The 17,877-nt window shown below is 42.6% G+C and overlaps 1 protein-coding gene across 1 annotated transcript in view; it reads right to left on the bottom strand.

Annotated features, from left to right (window-relative positions):
• Positions 1-17,877, bottom strand: part of PRAG1 (PEAK1 related, kinase-activating pseudokinase 1) — a 49,337-nt gene that overhangs the window by 12,911 nt on the left and 18,549 nt on the right. The window contains exons 3-4 of the mRNA XM_033173043.1: positions 14,673-16,495; positions 1,247-1,404 (exon numbers count right to left, since the gene is read on the bottom strand). Of these exons, the coding sequence (XP_033028934.1) occupies positions 1,247-1,404; positions 14,673-16,495 (1,981 nt within the window). The remainder of the gene's footprint in view (positions 1-1,246; positions 1,405-14,672; positions 16,496-17,877) is intronic.

The raw sequence follows: 17,877 nt of genomic DNA, 5'->3' as shown, positions 1-17,877 counted from the left end.
GTTTGTGAATCCCTAATTCCTCATTTAAAAACCCATCACGTTCTGGTACTAGCAACCTTAGCACTGAAGTGGGAAGTCCAAAATGACTTTTATTACAATTACCTAAGCTCTGCAAGCTAATCACAATGCAACCTGTATATCCCCGCTGTGAATGAATCTATCCAACTGAGTAAAGGAATGTTATTGGAAGGTGGAGTTAACATTGCATAGCGTTTCTGAAGACAACCTGGCTCTCTGTCACAGAACTGGGCACTGGCTGCCAAAGAGTAGCGAAGCTGGAACAGGGTAAATATTTAAGCAACATGGTAAGCTATGTGAGGACTCAGAATTTTTTTTTACTTACTTTTTTTTTACTTTGTAGTACCTTATTGTAGGACAAGCCCAAGATATTTGAAAAGTTAGGACAATTCACATGCAGTGCATTATTATTATTATTATTATTATTATTATTATTATTATTATTATTATTATTATTATCCCTTTCCCAACACGGATGTAGTCTTCTTCACTACTATGCAGCACTTAGACAAAAACTGGCTACTGGCTTTCCTGTTGATCATATAATTGATAGCTGGCCACCATGGCTAGCCCTTGCAGCGCAGCTCGTTGCCTGTAGAGGGCACAAGTCCTGCTCCTATTTTTGGTGACATCACAGGAAGCATGGTCCTCCAACTGCTCTGATACTTCATCATAAGAAATGCCAGACGCCTTGAATTTAAGCTACATTCAGCCCATATATTTCATTCATTCAAAGGTTCCATTTGGTTTTGGGATAGTTTGGCACATTAGCAACATAGCCGAATAAATGGGCATTCAAAACAGCAAAGTATCATGGATACTAAGGACAGCTTACACCCACCTGAAGGGTGAAAGGAAGAGACCATGTAAAGCTTCCCTGGGGAAGTGAAATTCTAAACGCAGCTTTACAGGGCCTGTTTATTGGCTACATTCACACAACACAGTAAACCATAGTTAATGGTTTGCTGCAAACTCACTTATATTATTAATCATGGTTTGTTTGAGTGAAATAAAGCATAATCTCTCAGTCAGATATAACACAAAGACAGGGATTATGGATTGTTGCTCCAATTAGGGGCCAGCAAGGCAGGAGCCACCTCCATATTCACAGTGGACCATTAACTATGGTTTACTGTGACGTGCAAACTGGGTCAATATGTCACAATTTACAGAACATGTTTTGTACATTAACCCCACAGCCCCACACTAACACACAACTTTTAGCTACCTCCATTGCTGAACGCATTTGTATCCAAATTCAAACTGTCCGTGGAGCCAGCGGTGAAAGTGACGTGGATTCCCTGGAAAGCAGGACTGAGGTTTTCTGTAGAATCACTGCTCAGCTTCTCCAACTCAGAATTGCTTCTGTTCATTTTTAGAAAATGCCTAGAGATTAAACGTGGGAAATACGTAATGAGAAAACAGCAATTTACACAAGAGTCATGTTGCATCAGATTTTGAAGAATGTGGCTATGTCTACACAGTAACACCTGTGATCCTGTTTTGATTTGTTCCTCTCTTATTTCTTTTGTCCTAATATTGTTTTGAGGTTTTTTTTTGTTTGCTTTTGTTTGTTTTTTGCATATATGCAGGGGCAGCTAGTGGAGAGGGGCAGCAGCACACACTTGGCTTTCCAGAAGCGGCATTGCTACTCCTTACTGGGAGAGGTGCTAGAGAGATCAGTGCTGTGTGGACACAGGCAGGAGCACTGGATCGGCTCCCTGGTTTGCTCACACAGTGCAGATCCTCCAGCCACCTCACCACCGGTGTTAGAAACTCAGATATAGAAGCTAGGTGCCAAATGTCACCTTAAACCTATGTTATGATCACCACAATGGATTGTCTATTCACCAGGGGCAGTGGCGAAGCTGCATGCTCTGGCACCAGGGGCGGAGAGCAGGCGGGGGCGTGGCTGGTGCACCGCCTGCGGGGGCATGGTGTGCGTCCTGGGGGTGTGGCACCCAGCATGGTGGTGTGGGGTTTCGCCGCGATGGTAGCCCCCTCCCTGATGGTGCCGGGGCGGTGCACTCCCCCTGCCCCCCGTTCCTTCGCCAGTGACCAGGGGTTTGGGTCAGATGATCCTAGGGATCACTTCCAACACTACAATTCTATCTCAACTACATTGCTTGACTGTGGCTTGCTCTTGCAACAATTCACTTGTCCCAATATGCAAGAAGGAGAAACACACATGGTGGAAATGGAAGTGGTATTTACTATGAACTAAGGCAGAGGTTGTTAAACTGTGGTTGCCAAACTGGCGCCCAGAAATCTCCATGTAGTCATAACCGGACCCATGCCAGCAGCAAAATGCACCTGGTTAATTTCTAACAGGGTGCCAAGAGCATGCCACCCTACCCACCCACCCCACTTCAGCCACACCTGAATGCATGAACAACACAAGGTGTGTGTGTGAGAGAGAGAGAGAGAAGGCCAAACAAATCAGAGAATGGTCTCAGCACACTGCTTGGTCAACACGTTGGTATGTGAAGGCTTGGGAGAAGTAAAACAGTTTATTTCTGAGCAGGCATACCAAGATACAATTTCTGGTGACACACTGGTGCTCTTCCTTCTAAATAAGCCTTTCCACATTCCGCAAGTCAATAGAAGCTGTCACTTCAAAGGCAACTACAGGACTCAAATGCAAGCTCAACAGGCTGCTTCAATGCTGGGGACACTGTTCTTAGTGAGCTCTGTCCAGCATTACCAAGCATTCACCTTTGCATCCCTGACTATCGGGACTGTATTGCCGCAGTAGCACATTTCTGTACAGGCAACCTTTATTAATTTTCCCTTCCCTCCAAAGGACTCAAATTGATCTACAGAGCTAATCTTCCATCTGCAAAGGATTCCTCCATTTCTAGCTTAGGGGTTTCTGCATGCATGCAGAAGGCAAAACAACAGATTTGCTTTTATTTTCTACACACAGTATATCTGCAGAAAGCAAGCGAACCACTGCGTTGAAATCTCCTTTCCAAGGGGCAATGTCTTTTTGATTAAAAAGGAACAAATGCATACCGACCCAACACGTCTTTATCTGTAGCTAAAGATCACAACAGAAGCTCACAAGGCTTATTTTCTTACCATGATTTACCGGTACAATTTCATTTCCCCATTACGCCAACAATACAATGTTATTTTTCTGCATTATCTCTTTTCAGTTATTTAATGTTCTTTATAAAACAGCTTAGTCCCCAATCCCCAAGCACAATTTTGTAATTCCCTGTCATTTCAGTCAAACTTAACTTTCAAGCCGATATGCAGCCTTAGACTTGTCTGATATCCCTATAATAATATATATTACTAAACTGACTGTATAATTTGTACATTTCATTTCTATCTGACCCAATTTGTTTCCTTGAAAAAAACACCCTCGTGCAATATATACACATGCATACGTATATACATATATCCAATCATGTTTTGTGGATTGCTAGGTTTCTTTGTTTTGTTTTTTTTGTTTTGTTTTTGAATGGCAGAAACCTGAAGGTTTCATTCTAATGCAGAGATGGAGAACCTTTGTCCCTCCAGGTGTTAGGAATCCAACTTCCATCAGCCCCCCCCCCCGCCAGTGTGGTCAATGATCAGGCATGATGGGGGGTGGAGGCTAGAAACATCTGGAGGGCCACCCCAGTTCTAATGGTGTTAGGGTGAGCCAGACTACTCAGGATACTTCAGAGACACTTCTCCATGCCCCTCCATCTTGCAATGTCTGAGGAATGGATTATACAGAGCCTTTTGGGTCATGGCACCACAATTGTGGAACACCCTCCACTGGTCTTTGAGCAAGTTGGCTACGGTATTTTGGATGGCATTCTTTTTGCTTGGCTGTTTGCTTTTTATATTTTTAGCAAGCTGGTTGTGGTTTTATATTTGTTTATATTGGATTTTGTTAGCTATCTTGGCTGTTGGTTAAGCAGGGAACCATATTTAAGTAAACAGTTTTTTGTTTAAAGCAGACAACAGAAAACAAAAAATGTCTAATAGACGAACACAGAGAAATTTAGCCACTTTTTGATATTCTATCATGAAACAGCTCCTTCATGTTGATATAACAGGCAAGAGATAGATTATTTAAACCTTCATATTTTTAATTCATATCTTCAACATGTTCGGAGCTTAAGAAAAATATACAAAAAGACGCCGCAGGAATTAACATTACAGAAGCCTCCTTTTATAGTTGCACCTCATATTATATAAGCAATAATCCTTAATACAATTTCCTATTTTCCTTTAAATTGGCCTCATTATCAAATCAAGCACATATTAAGCTTCATTTAAGGGTTAGGATTAGAATCTAGAAACATAGAATTGTAGAGTTGGAAGGTACCCCAAGGATAATCTAGTCCAACCCTCTGCAATGCAGGAACATCAAATAAATAATAAATGACAAGGCACACAATTTCTCTATCCAATAATCTTTTCCAGATCCAAGATTCATTTAGGGCTTCTCTTTCTCTCTGTGTCTGACGCACAGTCTACACACAACATATTATAAATTTTGTAAGAAATTATTAGTTCCTGATTTTTCAGGAACGAATATATTAATGGATCAATCCAATGCAAGTTTTTCTTGGATGCCATTCCCAACCAGCTCAATAGGGCTTACTTCCAGGTAAGCACGTCTAAGTTGTCTCTTTCAAAATCCATGTTCTCTATCCATGCTAATATCTATTTATTAAAATATGTGCATTGTGACTTTGCAACCTAATGATCTACAAAGCAACTAACAAAATTATTAAAAATCATGATACTGATTTTTTTTAAAAAAAACATTTTAAAAAAAGCAAAAACAACAACAACACAAAAATAGTTGGAACATGCTAACCATAGGTAACATACCACCCCAGCAAATGGTTTAAAACCAGATCAGACTAACTTACCATCCCAGTAAATGGTGCAATACCAGATCAAACTTTTGTTCAGGAGGGTCTGACATCCTAAGGTATAATCACACCAACACTGGCAGAGCAACACAAGCATTCAGTGGCGCATTTCGGGACTGGAAATCTTTTCAGAAGCTAGCTAGCTGCATTTGCAAAGTACAGCCCTGATTGTTGTGAAGTCATATATGTGAGGAGAGCTCTCTTTATTCCCACTGCCCTTGTGCCTTATACAAAATGCACTTTCTGAATAGGGGATAAAACAGAAACAGAAATCATCGCTGCTTGGGGAACAGCCGCTTTTGGCCTTGCCTATTACTGCCACACCAGATAACAACCTCCAGCACTCTCCGTAAAGTATTGCTTATTTTTGATATAACATATACATGGCACTTTTCAGGGACACACACACACACACACACACACACACACACAGGCTGGAGGAGTAGGGAGGACAAAAGAAACGCCTGCTCAGGAGAGCTTTCCATCTGAAATTCCAACAGCAGAGATGAAAGTCAGGGAAGTAGGGAAGCGGGGGAAAGAAGAGGAAAGGAATAGGTGGTTGGGGAATGAGAATGAATGATGAGGAACTGGGCCAGAGGTAGAGGGATCCGCCCCAACTTCAGCTGCTTTGGAAAGGGGAGTGGGGATGGTGGTTCTCATCCCTGACCTTCCTGCAGAGCAGAGAGCCTCAGTGGAGGCTGAGGGGGGCTTTGAGCAGATGAAGGAGGAAGGCAGAAGCAACTGAACAGGAGGGTGCAGTCTTGTCACCTAAAACCAGAAGCCACCGTCATAGGAGCAGGACCACCTACCCCAGGGGAGCACACAATCCTGCAAAGCGAGCAAGACTTGCAAGTGAGCACACCATGCCTTGTCTTTAAAAGCTTGGCAAGCAGGGCATGGATACCTTGTTGGGACATATTCGTTGCTTCTGTCCGATTCTGAGCTTCCTGCCCTGTTCTTGAACTCCTGCTGAGCCTGTACCGTTTTTTGCTTGAATAAGAGAGTCTCAGTGGGTAGGACAGGGAAAAACCACCCAAAGTGCCTTCAAAAGGTGAGGACAGAATTCATGACAGCCATCTGTCAGGAATGCTTTGATGGTGTTTCCTGCTTGGCAGGGGGTTGGACTGGATGGCCCTTGTGGTCTCTTCCAACTCTATGATTCTATGATTCTAGAAGGTGACGGGAACCTAAAGCAGGGACTGAAGGAGGTGCACCACCAGATCAGAGCAATGATAAGCAATGGGTTTTTTTGGAGGGGGTAGTTTTGGACAGAGGTGAGAAGACTGAGAGAAAAGAAGGTTACAGGAGTTCAAGGGTGAGACTGGCGGTAACAAGAGGATGGATCAGTGTGTTCACCAAGTGGGCAGAGAGGGGGTGAAAACACAGGGATCATCTATACTTTTTTTTCATACTGGAACTGAAAACGAGCAAAACAAAATGATACTTCATGGGAATTTTTGCTAAATGACTTGCCAGCCAAGTAGAAAACTCCCAACTGTGTCTTGCCTAAATAAGAATCACAGGAATTCATATTCAGTTTCCCAGGGTGTTACCCTTCCCTTTTCTTGTCTAAGAAATGAGCTGCTGAAAGACTCACCATTTCTTGTACTGGAAACCAAGTGGTGTAACTTTACTGGTATTGTTTTTCTTTAATGTACAGTTCTCCAACTGACCTTTTCTTTTACATTTGTGATACAATTAAACAACCTGAACTTCTTTCCAGGAGTCTTGCAAAGTTGTGGAAGCAGAAGTGCTTCTTTAGTGTTTGCCATCAAGGTGGCATTTCCACTCCCTATTCTGTGTTCCTAGGCTTTAGCTTAGAGCAAAGTGGAAGCAAGCATGGGAAGGCCAACCAGCATGATAAATTTCAAATTTTGTGCGAGATTATATTCTGCAAAATGCTTACCATTATTTCAACACCAGGAATACTCCCTGGAAAACAGCACATCAAGAGTGCTTCTGACACCTTAATACAATTGCTAACTGAGCCATTACCTTTTAAAGATGGGAGTGTGCTTGAGGGGGAGCTCGGGACTTCGTGGAAAGCATGGCCACCATGGGGCTGTCCCTGAATAAGTCTGGCCCAACTCATAGCCGAGGACATGCCTTAGACCTGGTATTCACCTCTATGGATGCTGGTGATCTGACATTAAATAAAAGCGAAACTAAAGAAGTGCCATGGTCAGATCACTTCCTGGTGCAACTGGACTTCTCCATGACCCTTCCCCTCTGCAGGGAGGTGGGACCGATTCTAAGTGCTGTTCGTTCTCCAACTGCTCATGCCTCTTGCCTTTGAGGCATGGTGAGCTTCTGAGGTGCGGTGGTTGAACAAACCATGATTAAGGTGCTGGGTTCACATGTAACACCAAGCCATACTTAAAACTGACAAAGGCTTGTAAGCTGGCAGCAAGCCATGTCTTCAGATTGAAGTTTGTTGATGGTAAGATGCTGGGCAGGGTATCGCTAGTAAGTCATGGTTTAATAAACCATGGTTTATGTGTGAACCAAGCCAGTGTGTGCACAAGAGAGCACGCATCAAGGACAAGGTGAAGGGGGAGAATAAATTGTTTTCCATGGTCCTTCAACTGAGCAGGGTTAATAATATGTGTTGAAATTTACCAGCCAAAAGATTGGCTGCACACCTCTAACCTACTCTTAACACCAATTCATACAAAAAAGTTGGCATCCCTTTTCAATTATAGACAAAATTTCCCTTTCTATACCTGGAAAAGAGGTTTGTGAAATGTACTGTAAAAGCTTGTACATTTGTAACAACCAGTCCAATAAATATTGTATTACCAAGCTTGTAAATTCAGAAGAATGCAATGAAACTAACAGCACACTCCAGCGTCGGTCATACACTTGACTATAAAATCTCTTTCACCTCAAAAATGATCAAATCCTGTTCTCTGATGTCACATTCAATTCAAGTGTGTAACATACTTAAAGTACAGAAACCTAAATAAAAGATAGGTAGGAAGTGATTTCTTCCCTTCCCTTCCTGGACTTCACTATCCCCCCAAAAAATTGCTCATAAAAAAGAAACTGGAACAACATGCATTTTGTTTGCACAGCTTGAGACAAAAGTTTCAGTCAACTGTGTTTCTTGAAACAAGTGGAGTTCTTGACACCTTTGAGGTGTGCCAAGTGTACATTACCAAAAACTCCAAAGGTGTGATTCTATACCTGCCTACTCCTAAGTCCCAATGAATTCAATTAGGCTTACTCTCAAGGAGGACAGCAGCCCTCATTTGGATTCATAACCTCCTCCTCCACTCCCCACATTTCAGTATCAACAAATGAAAGAAGTACATTTCCCCAGAAAATATGGAAAGTGTGCTAAAATTTTCCTTCTTCTGTTATAGTTTACAGCCACAAGCAATGCCAAATACACAGCGCCTGAAGGTGTGCAGGAAAATTTGGAGGAGATGGGGTGCCAGGTTTGACACTTTTGCAGAACTTAGGTGGGGGAACTGGCACAATTATATTCCTGTGCTTTCCAAAGTATATATGGCATTGCTTCTTCTCTGCTAACCAAGGCCAATGAACACAAATGTGGACATTTCTAGACCTATGGATTTCTACATGTGAATAAAGCAAAGATCCTTTTCAAAACTATAGAACCTTATTTTTTTAGGGGTCCCAATCTAAACTTCTGTTGCTAATGACAGGGCATTTTCCATTGGAGTGGGGATCCCCCTTTCCTTCTAAGGTTTTATCTTGTGTGATTTCCCCAAGAGAACTAATAATTTATAAATTTCGTTTCTACACTAATTTGCTAGGTATTAACAAAGCAAACCAGATAGCAAGGCAAAAAATGAAAGACATACATACATATATATATACATGTAATAAGACATCCCCAACACAGGGAGCTATTATGTACATGCACAATTCTACCACCTCTATTGAAGGAACTCTGAATTTTACCTTTGTACAGTAGGCTTAGTGTGATGGACTGACAGGACACTGATGGGAAAGTGGGCTGGAGTCTGATTCGGGAGAGGGGGTCAGTGATTTGCGGGGAACTGTACCAGCCAGGAGGCAAGAGTAGCTTCAGAGCTGGAGGGTGGAGCACATGGTGGGTCAGAGGGAAAGGTAGGTCAGGCAAGTGAACCGCCAGGTGCTTCCCCACCCTCTCCTGCACCACTGTCTCCGAGAACCAGGAGGGGATTGAAAAGCAAAGAGCAGAGGAAGTTTCTATGCAGGCGTAGTCTCTGGCTGCATGTGCGCAGCCTATCGGGGGAAGGTACATAAACTGGTGGAGGGCAAGAGGTCCTCGGTTGCTGCAACTGCGCCAGAGAGCATGGATCTGGGAATAGATGCCTAGATGCTAGATTAGTGCGCATAGGAATCCAGAGCTGTAGAAGCTACTGTGTTATCTATGACAATAGAGAGTTAACTATGTGCCGTGTGCATTCTTTGGGTGGGAAACACCCTTGACAGCTAGCTTCTACACACACTCTCACACACACCTCTTCATCCTCCATTCAGGCAAGAAGGAAGCATTATCAGAGTTCAAGAAAATATTACAGCCATGGTCATCTAAGGAGGGTGCAAAGCAGGACTGCTAAGTTCCAGATGACTCATAGGAAGGCTTGGACAGCCACATTTGGCCTCTGGGCCTGAGGCTCCCCATCCATGAATTTGGGAGAACTGAATATTGGGAGCTACCCAGGAGTTACTGCTCACTCTTCAGAGTTGTGAGCAGGAGACCGACTGGAAGAGAACTTGGTCTTATATGATCTTTCCCCTGCCTCACCCTCACCATAAAATTCCATGTTTACCTGGACTAAGGCTCGGATCACCTTGAATCTGCAAGACTGAAACCACTTTAAAGAGGGTTCAAGGCTGACCCCTGGTTTCTCTCTAGGTAAACTGGTGGGGGAGAGAACATCTGAAAAAGCCATTTGAAATTGAAAGAAACAAGGACTTACAACACACAAGGAAATAAATGTACGCAGCCCAAACAAACCTATACACATATATTTAGAAGTCCTACTGACTTCCTCCCAAAGTAAGTGCACACTTATCTATAACCATAGTCCTTAATTTAAGTTATAAACCTAATCTGAGTATGAATTTGGATCTGGAAGGTGGAAAGGCTGAAGATGTACATATTACCAATCATTATTTTATTGTTGTTCTACAGTTCCCTTTTCAAAGGGGTCGTGGCTTTAAGTGCTAAAAATAACTAAATGGTGGTCAATTACTTTCCATCTCTCACAGTGAACCTTTTCCATCTTTAAGTGTTGCCTGTGGCATATTTCAGGGTAATGCACAAAGGCGGACCCTCCCTCTCCACCGCTTAGCACAAAATGGATGATTATCTTTTGCGGAGATTACTTGCTCATGGACCATTCATCGAGACAAAGGCTCTCTCAAAACATCCCCCTCCGTCGCAACCTAACAGTTTAGAAATTCAGAATGGTCATATCTAGAAATACAGGGCATAATATAGATTTAATTTATTCAAGTGTTCACGGATTTCAGTTTGGAGACAGAAGATGCAACCTAGGAGCTTAAAAAATAATCATGTAGCAATCATGCAGGGGTTTTTTGGTTTGTGACTGGGTACAGGAGCAGCTCCCCAAATGTTGTTGGACTGTAACTCCCAGCAGCCCGACTTAGCATCATGGCCAACTGTTAGGGATCATGGGAGTTGTAGTCCAACAACACCTGCAAGGTACCACATTGGCTACCCCTCCGTAGTTTCTTCTTTCTGTGGAAGTGAGTCGGCACACAAGCGATGGGGCTGCCACAGTGCAATTGGGCACTATAGCTCTGCCCCACCAGAACCCCCCCCCAATCTATAGCAAAGCAGAAACAGGAATTATTTGCAAACCTAAGCCCTTACGTGATACAACACCATTATCATCATGTGGAGCAAGGCTCTACCCTAAGACCAAAATTGGGGGGGGGGGGAAATGTCCTAGATCCAGACTTTGTAGGACAGGACTTGAGGCTTGTGAGATCTCCTTTTTTTGTTTGTTCCTTATGCTAGAACTTCAAGGTCCTCCAATTGATTACGACACAAATTCCACTGAAATTGATGGTCTTGCTCCTGAGTAGACATGGCTTAGGCTGTTGGTCTCCTTAGAAGCACTGAGAACTGAGCTGGTTCAAGCCAAAAACAGCCAGGTTTTTAAGGGGTGTGAGGATCACAGCCCAATTTGAGATGCAGGTTAGACTCAAACGATTGCGGCAGAGTAGGTGGCTGGTAAAATGGCTACATCTTTCATTTTGACGGTTTTTGAGTAAGCCTCTCACAGAAACTAGTCTTGTCCAGGTGTGGATCAGAAGGGCATTTACAGATAAAAACCAATGCTCCTAACTCTCCTTGTATCACGGCTTGTTCCGAACCAATTCAGAACGTAAAAAAGTAATGGGTGATGTGAGAGGCAAGAGACCATTGTGAATAATGGATCAGGGAGGCCCTTGTTTCAGTATTTGTGCTTCCCTTTCCCTGCTCATGACACCCTCATTCACGTCAGCACCGCACTGTGCCATGCACCTGTTGTGGCCCTTCCTTCCTTGTGGGTCTCCATTTTTTAAATCACACTGACATTGTAACAGCACAATGCTCCAAAAGGAGGCCTGCAGGAGTGGAGGAGGCCAGCGGATGGATCCGCCACCTCTCCAAGGGTAGTCCAGATTTAACACCAAAGCAGTTTGCTCCACCCCGCTTTACCGAAAGGCTGGCTGTGTGTGCCAAGCTCACACAAAACCCACTCCTGGTTTCCTTCTAATTTTTCTTCATACCAACAACCCAGGTGGAGAGAAGGAAGGAGAGCCTTTTCGTTGCTGTTACTGTTAAATAGTTGGGAGTCGGAAACTCTGCAAAACCTACTGTAAATCACACAAGAGACCTACCAGCAGAGTAGAGTATGAAAGTTTGACACTAGCATTCAACACGTAAACGAACTGGGAAGCCGGTGCAGTTCTCTTGGCGTAGGAGTAAAGGCCTAGTCCTTGTTAGAAGCCTAATTCTGGACTGGATGAACTTTCCGGATGCTATTCAAAAGCAAACTCATGCAGAGTGCATGTCAGTAACCCAGCCCAGATCTTACCGCAGCATGTATCACAGTGGCCAGATACTTGATCCCTACAAACCCACAAAGAGGAGGTTGAAATACAGATAGAAATCTATACACATTAAAATGTCTGTCTTGGGTGTATGTAGGCAGACTCATGGACAGGAGAACTCCACTATGTGAACTCTAGGCTACTATTATTTTCTCTCATGAGAATGGAGCCTCTGACCAAAGGGTGCTGCAGACACCCAGAGGAATTCCCCACGGAAAACAAAGGACAAGCCCCATACAATCTCTGTGCAAGAGAACTGTATTTCTCCAATTAATTGTTTCCAGTGGTTCTCATTTCTCTCTCCTAAGAACATTACCCCTTAACCACAGCCAATCTTTGACCTTCCAACTAGTCAAAGTCCTTTTGTTATAACAAAAAAATAAATAAAAATAAATTCCTTCCAGTAACACCTTAGAGACCAACTAAGTTTGTTCCTTTTGTTATGACTTCCTTTTTGCTGCTGGAGATAAAATAACTCAGCAGGGCGAGGGTTTAAAACAGATTCACATAGAGAAATATAATGAAGATCTTTCCAGAGCAATTGAACATCTGCTTTCCCCACCCCACCCCCACCCTGTGTTTTTGCTTTCGTTGGAGGGAAAGAATTCCAGAGAAGTTACTGATTCATTGCTGAATCATTAGACGCACCCGTTTTATCTATCAGCAATACAGTAAAAAAAAAGAGCCTGAGGCCTAACTCAAATGCTACATTTGCAGAGCATCAGCCACCGAAGACCGGAACACCGAAAAAATGCTCTTAATAGTTTTCCATATGGTGCCTAAGAGAAGGGCTGCAATGGTCTGGATAAAAATGGTAGAGGAAATTGGAAAGGTGCTAGGAGACAGATTACTATAAAGAAATTTTATGGCCCAGTGTGTATAGGAAACCCTTCTTCAGGGGCAACCCAGTTTTATTCTATGATTCTATTTATATTATGTTGGGCTACTGCATCTCCTTATTTCCTCCTATTTCCTAGCTCATGTGAAGTCCTTGTTCTTCTGCTTATTAGTGTTACCCTCCATTCCCCCCTCTCAGATAAAATGAACAACGCCGGGATTCCCAAACTGTGGTGCTGCACATTCATGGCATTAAATATTCATACTGATATTTAATTGTATTTTTATTGCTTTTATTTCTTATATTACAATTTGAGTTCTATGAAGTACAATGAAGTACAATATAGAAGAAATAAAAGCAGCAATAAAAATATGAATAAAATAATCCAGCATCCACCAGCACAGTGCTTTTTGAGAACTACAATAGGTCAAAAAAAAAAAAAGCAATATGGCTAACCTGACCAGACAACGTCCCCCCTCCCCCCGCCATACAAACAAGCCACACTGCAACCAACTGAACTCAACCAACCAAACTCTGGGTCCCCCAACCCCTCGCAATGCCAATGAAGATAAATACATATATAAACAAAGGACCTACTCATGTGATGCTGACACAAATCCCCACAGTTAAGCAATAGAATGACAGAACAATACCCCCATCTCTCCCCCCCCCCCATTTCTTTTCCCCTTCTCTCCCCCTAGCTGTAAGATGTCTATGGCATTAGTGGCTCATACTAAACATTAATGAACTGTGGGAAATGACCCTATGAATCGAAAGTGGAGACACTACATGTACTTTCCCTTGTTTATTTGTTTATTTCGTAACACAAGAAAATATTCAATAAAAACTTTTTTTTAAGGCAAAAATAATTAAGTGGTCTCCCAAAACCCTCAACAATTTTCAACTGATCAGTTGGGCCAGGGGTAGTTTGGGAACTGCTAGACGACACCATGTGGGAATTCACTTTACACAAACATGAATTCACACAAACATGAAAGGGCAATCACACTGTTCCCTACAATTGCATAAAAATTAAAATACAGAAATTGACCTCCTGGGTTTTCTTGCTGTGTTGAAAGACTCTTTGGGAGACAGAGTACAGCCTTCTTATCAAGAGTTCTGCACACATGAAGTAAAAAGTTCATTTGAACTTTCCACAAGCAGCACTAGGAACTTTTCTACATGTTACACCACAAAAGGCAGGAGACTGAGCAGACAGGAATTCTCTTTTGGCAGTCCCTTACATAACTAGGATTGTCAGGGTACTTACCGGTAGGCTGTGACAATGGAACAGATTTAAGCTTGCTATATAGATAAGCCCTGCGGCAATCAGTAATTGTGGTGGTAGTACTTTGCTACACACACACCAAGTGATAATTTAGCACATACAGTCGTACCTTGGAAGTTGAATGGAATCCATTCCGGAAGTCCATTTGACTTCCAAAACATTCGGAAACCAAAGAGCAGCTTTTGCTGCCAAAAACAGATTGCAAACTGGAACAGTCACTTCTGGGTTTGCGACGTTTGGGAGCCAAAACGTTCGAGAACTAAGCTGTTCGAAAACCAAGATATGACTGTATATATACCAAAGCCCATTTATGTAATTTTTCCGTTTAAAGAATATTTCATCACCTAGACAAATCTGTATATATGAAATCCCATATATATGAAACATTCCGTTTCATATTTCGGCTAAAGGACACAACTATGTTAGTTCCACCAGAGGACAGCATTTGTGGGGAGAAGCAGGAAAGACAGAGAATTATCTCCTGGATTTTGTCACTTATCTCAACCTTATTGATCTTTGGCTACCAACAAGCATACACACAAAACATTTTTTTCTGTACCTGGATTGTTTCTTTGGAGGTGGAGGAGGTGGTGCGAATTCCTCAATTCCATTCTTGTCTTTAGGGAACTCGAAGGCAAAAGATGCTGATTTGCTCATTCCTGCAATCTTGTTCTCCTGGACAGAGCGTTTCCCCCCCTGATGGCAATTAGAAATACTTGAGGGACTGCTTGCCCCGTTTTCAGTTTCTGTCTCTGGTGTGCTTTTCAAGAATCCCTGCTCTTCTTCCTCTTCTTCCTCTATCCTGCACTGTCTGCTCCAGGAGAGATTGCAGTATTTCTGCCTCCTCTCAGAGCTCAAGGTCGCTGGACCTTTGTTCGACTCCTCTGGAGAGATTTTGTTCGTATGAGGGCATATGGACAATGCGGGCTCAAAGATTGTGCTATCAGTGCCGTTCTTTGGAATGTCAAGACCCCAATGGCCGTTGTTATCACAAGTTTCTGCCACAAAAGAACTTACAGACTGTGTGAAAGGCCCCTCTCCTCTAGGTGGGCTCCCTTTGGACAATTTTGGGGGAATAGCAGGAGTCTCACCAATCCCATTTCTGCTAGTTGTTTGGGACTGAAGACTTGGGCCATTTTCCATTGGGCTCATCTCACTGCTTGCTTGCGGCATTTCTCTGTATTCAAAGAAAGGGGATGTTTTCCTAGCATCTGAATTAGAAGTTGGGCTAGGACTTGGCCACTGGACCCCTACAGCTGAGTCTGGACTGCTAAGAAAAATAGTCCGGTTGTCATCTTCTGTGTGGGCCGCCACAATGGTAATAGTCGCTGGTACCTGTGTGACAGATTCTTGGAACTCTCTTTCGCAGTCCAAGTGGAGAGCCTTCCCTCTCCAGAGGCCATCTTGTTTATCTTTACAGGGGCTATAAGCCAAGGCATCACTCCTTGCATGTGTGTTGGCATTATTTAGCTGCGCCTTTTTCCTCTTCGTGCTCTCAGCATAGATAGGCTCGTTTTGAGAGGCCACTTCACAGGAAAGCTGTTGCTCTGCGGAACTGCTTGCATTTTCTATACGCTTGCCTACAGTCTGATCTGATTCTCTAACCAAAGGACAGCAATAATTTCCCTTGGACGAACCACAGGGGCCACTGCCAGTATCTGAGGGAAATTCTAATGTGCCCGTTTCGGTACATAAGTGGTTGTGTACATAACTATGTGGCAGATGCTTCTCCCCCCTTTGAAAATCTGAATTCAAGGCTCTGCTTTCCCCTTCACTGAAACTCACCACTATGGACTCGGTTCTTGCATCTGTCACAGCCTCCGGCCCCTGAAGTTTTGAAACGGGGTTTTCATGCCACACCTCTTTGGTTTCGGTACTATCAAACCCGTGGTGGACAGGAGCCTCTTTGCAATAGTCTGTGATGGAGCAGTACTCCCCACCTTCACTTTCTAAATCAGATGAATTGAACATACCAGCTCTCTCTGAAAGTGATGCTTCCTCTCTTTGGTGGATGGGAGAGTATCCCATGGAGTCCACGGCAGAGCCAACGCATCTGTTACTCAAAAAAGATGAACTGTGACAGAGGCCCAGATATGGCAAGGATAACTTCTCCTTGCTGGCCACTTCATTTCCATTCTCCCGTGCTCCCATATCATTCAGAAATACCACATTACTGAAGGAGACATTTCTCTCTGCACTGCTTTCAAGACTGGAGGGGCCGGCCGAAGGAGGGCCTGGAGGACTGTGCAAAGTACGATCACTTGGAGTATTCTGAATGACAGGCTTCCTTATGATGTTGTTGCTGAATTTGTCAATGCACACTCTCTGTTCTTCTCCAGATTTCATCAAGGCAAGATTTCTGGGTGGCATTCTCTTGTTGACCTGCATTGATAAACAAAAATATATATGTCTGTAATTTCTAACTCGAGATTTATAAAATTAGATCCATTAACAGAATTTATCTCATTATCAACAGAGGATACTTCTTTCTACAAGACGCATCAGCTGAACATATTCTTTATTTCTACAATGATCATACAGACTCTTGTGAATATAAAAACACGGAAACAGACACTTCAACAAGAATTAATGTTTCAAAAAACCTGCCTAAAGTTTTATAGCCATGAACATCTCCTATATCAAACCCACAAAACAAAACAGACGTTTGATATTGCCACTGCTACCAAAAATATAAGATTCAATAAATATATTTTAAAATAATCTTACTCTCCTGTCATTCAACTACATGCTATGGGGATCTATTTACAAAGGATTATTTTACTCTGTTGGTAAGAACAAGGACAGCAATAAGCATAATAAAAACAGAAGATTTGAAAGATTTACCTCAGACATCTGCACTAATAACAATATCATCTGACGTAACAAGAATGACTCCAAAGTAGTAACAGGCCTTAATGCCAGTAAAATGCCACAAAGTGAAATGAACCTTATATCCAAAGGACACAGCTTCTACCCAATACCAAGAGAACACAATGCAGTGCAAATGAAAAGTAACATCAAAGCATTTGAAATTAGATGCAGATTAGGTAATTCCACCCCATGATGACTCCATTCATAAGACACGCTCCTACAATAGAGGTTTTCTGTTACTGTTTCTGCCATCAAACAGACACCTAATATCAATAAAAGTCCAGTCATAGGATTAAAGAAAAATAGAGTTGGAAGGGGTCCCAAGGATCATCCAGTCCAACCCTCTGCACCCAAGGATCATCCAGTCCAACCCTCTGCAATGCAGGAATCTCAGCTAAAGCATCCATGGCAGACGGCTCTGCAACCACTGCTTAAAAACCTCTGAAGAAGGAGAGTCCACAACTGCCTGAGGGAGTCAGTTCCACAGTATTTCTGATTCCTTCGCAGAATAATTAACATCCACAAAACAATACCTACATATGACAATCTTTCAAAAACATAAAGAATGGTTCTATGGGATATTTATTTATTTGCAGTATTTATAGCCTGCTCCTTCGTTGATTATTTTCAGTCCCAAAGTAAGGAACAAAGTAATAAAAATTAACAGAGAAAAACAACAAGATACAAAACTGCAAAACCATACAAACAGGTTCAACAAACTAACATTTTTTTATAAGAGAAACAAGCAAAACTACCAAAACAAAAATTTCAGATTTAACCAAATACCTAAGTGAAAACAAACACAAAACATTCAGACAGACTAAACAACCAATGGTCTTAGCAATGGCTTCATAGCCATGAAGCTTACTGACTAGGGTGGTCCTGCTCTAATA

This window comes from Lacerta agilis, chromosome 16, assembly GCF_009819535.1.
Source record: "Lacerta agilis isolate rLacAgi1 chromosome 16, rLacAgi1.pri, whole genome shotgun sequence".
Lineage (NCBI taxonomy): Eukaryota > Metazoa > Chordata > Lepidosauria > Squamata > Lacertidae > Lacerta > Lacerta agilis.
The sequence above is the reverse complement of the archived record's forward strand: the minus strand, read 5'-3'. Positions and strand labels throughout refer to the sequence as shown.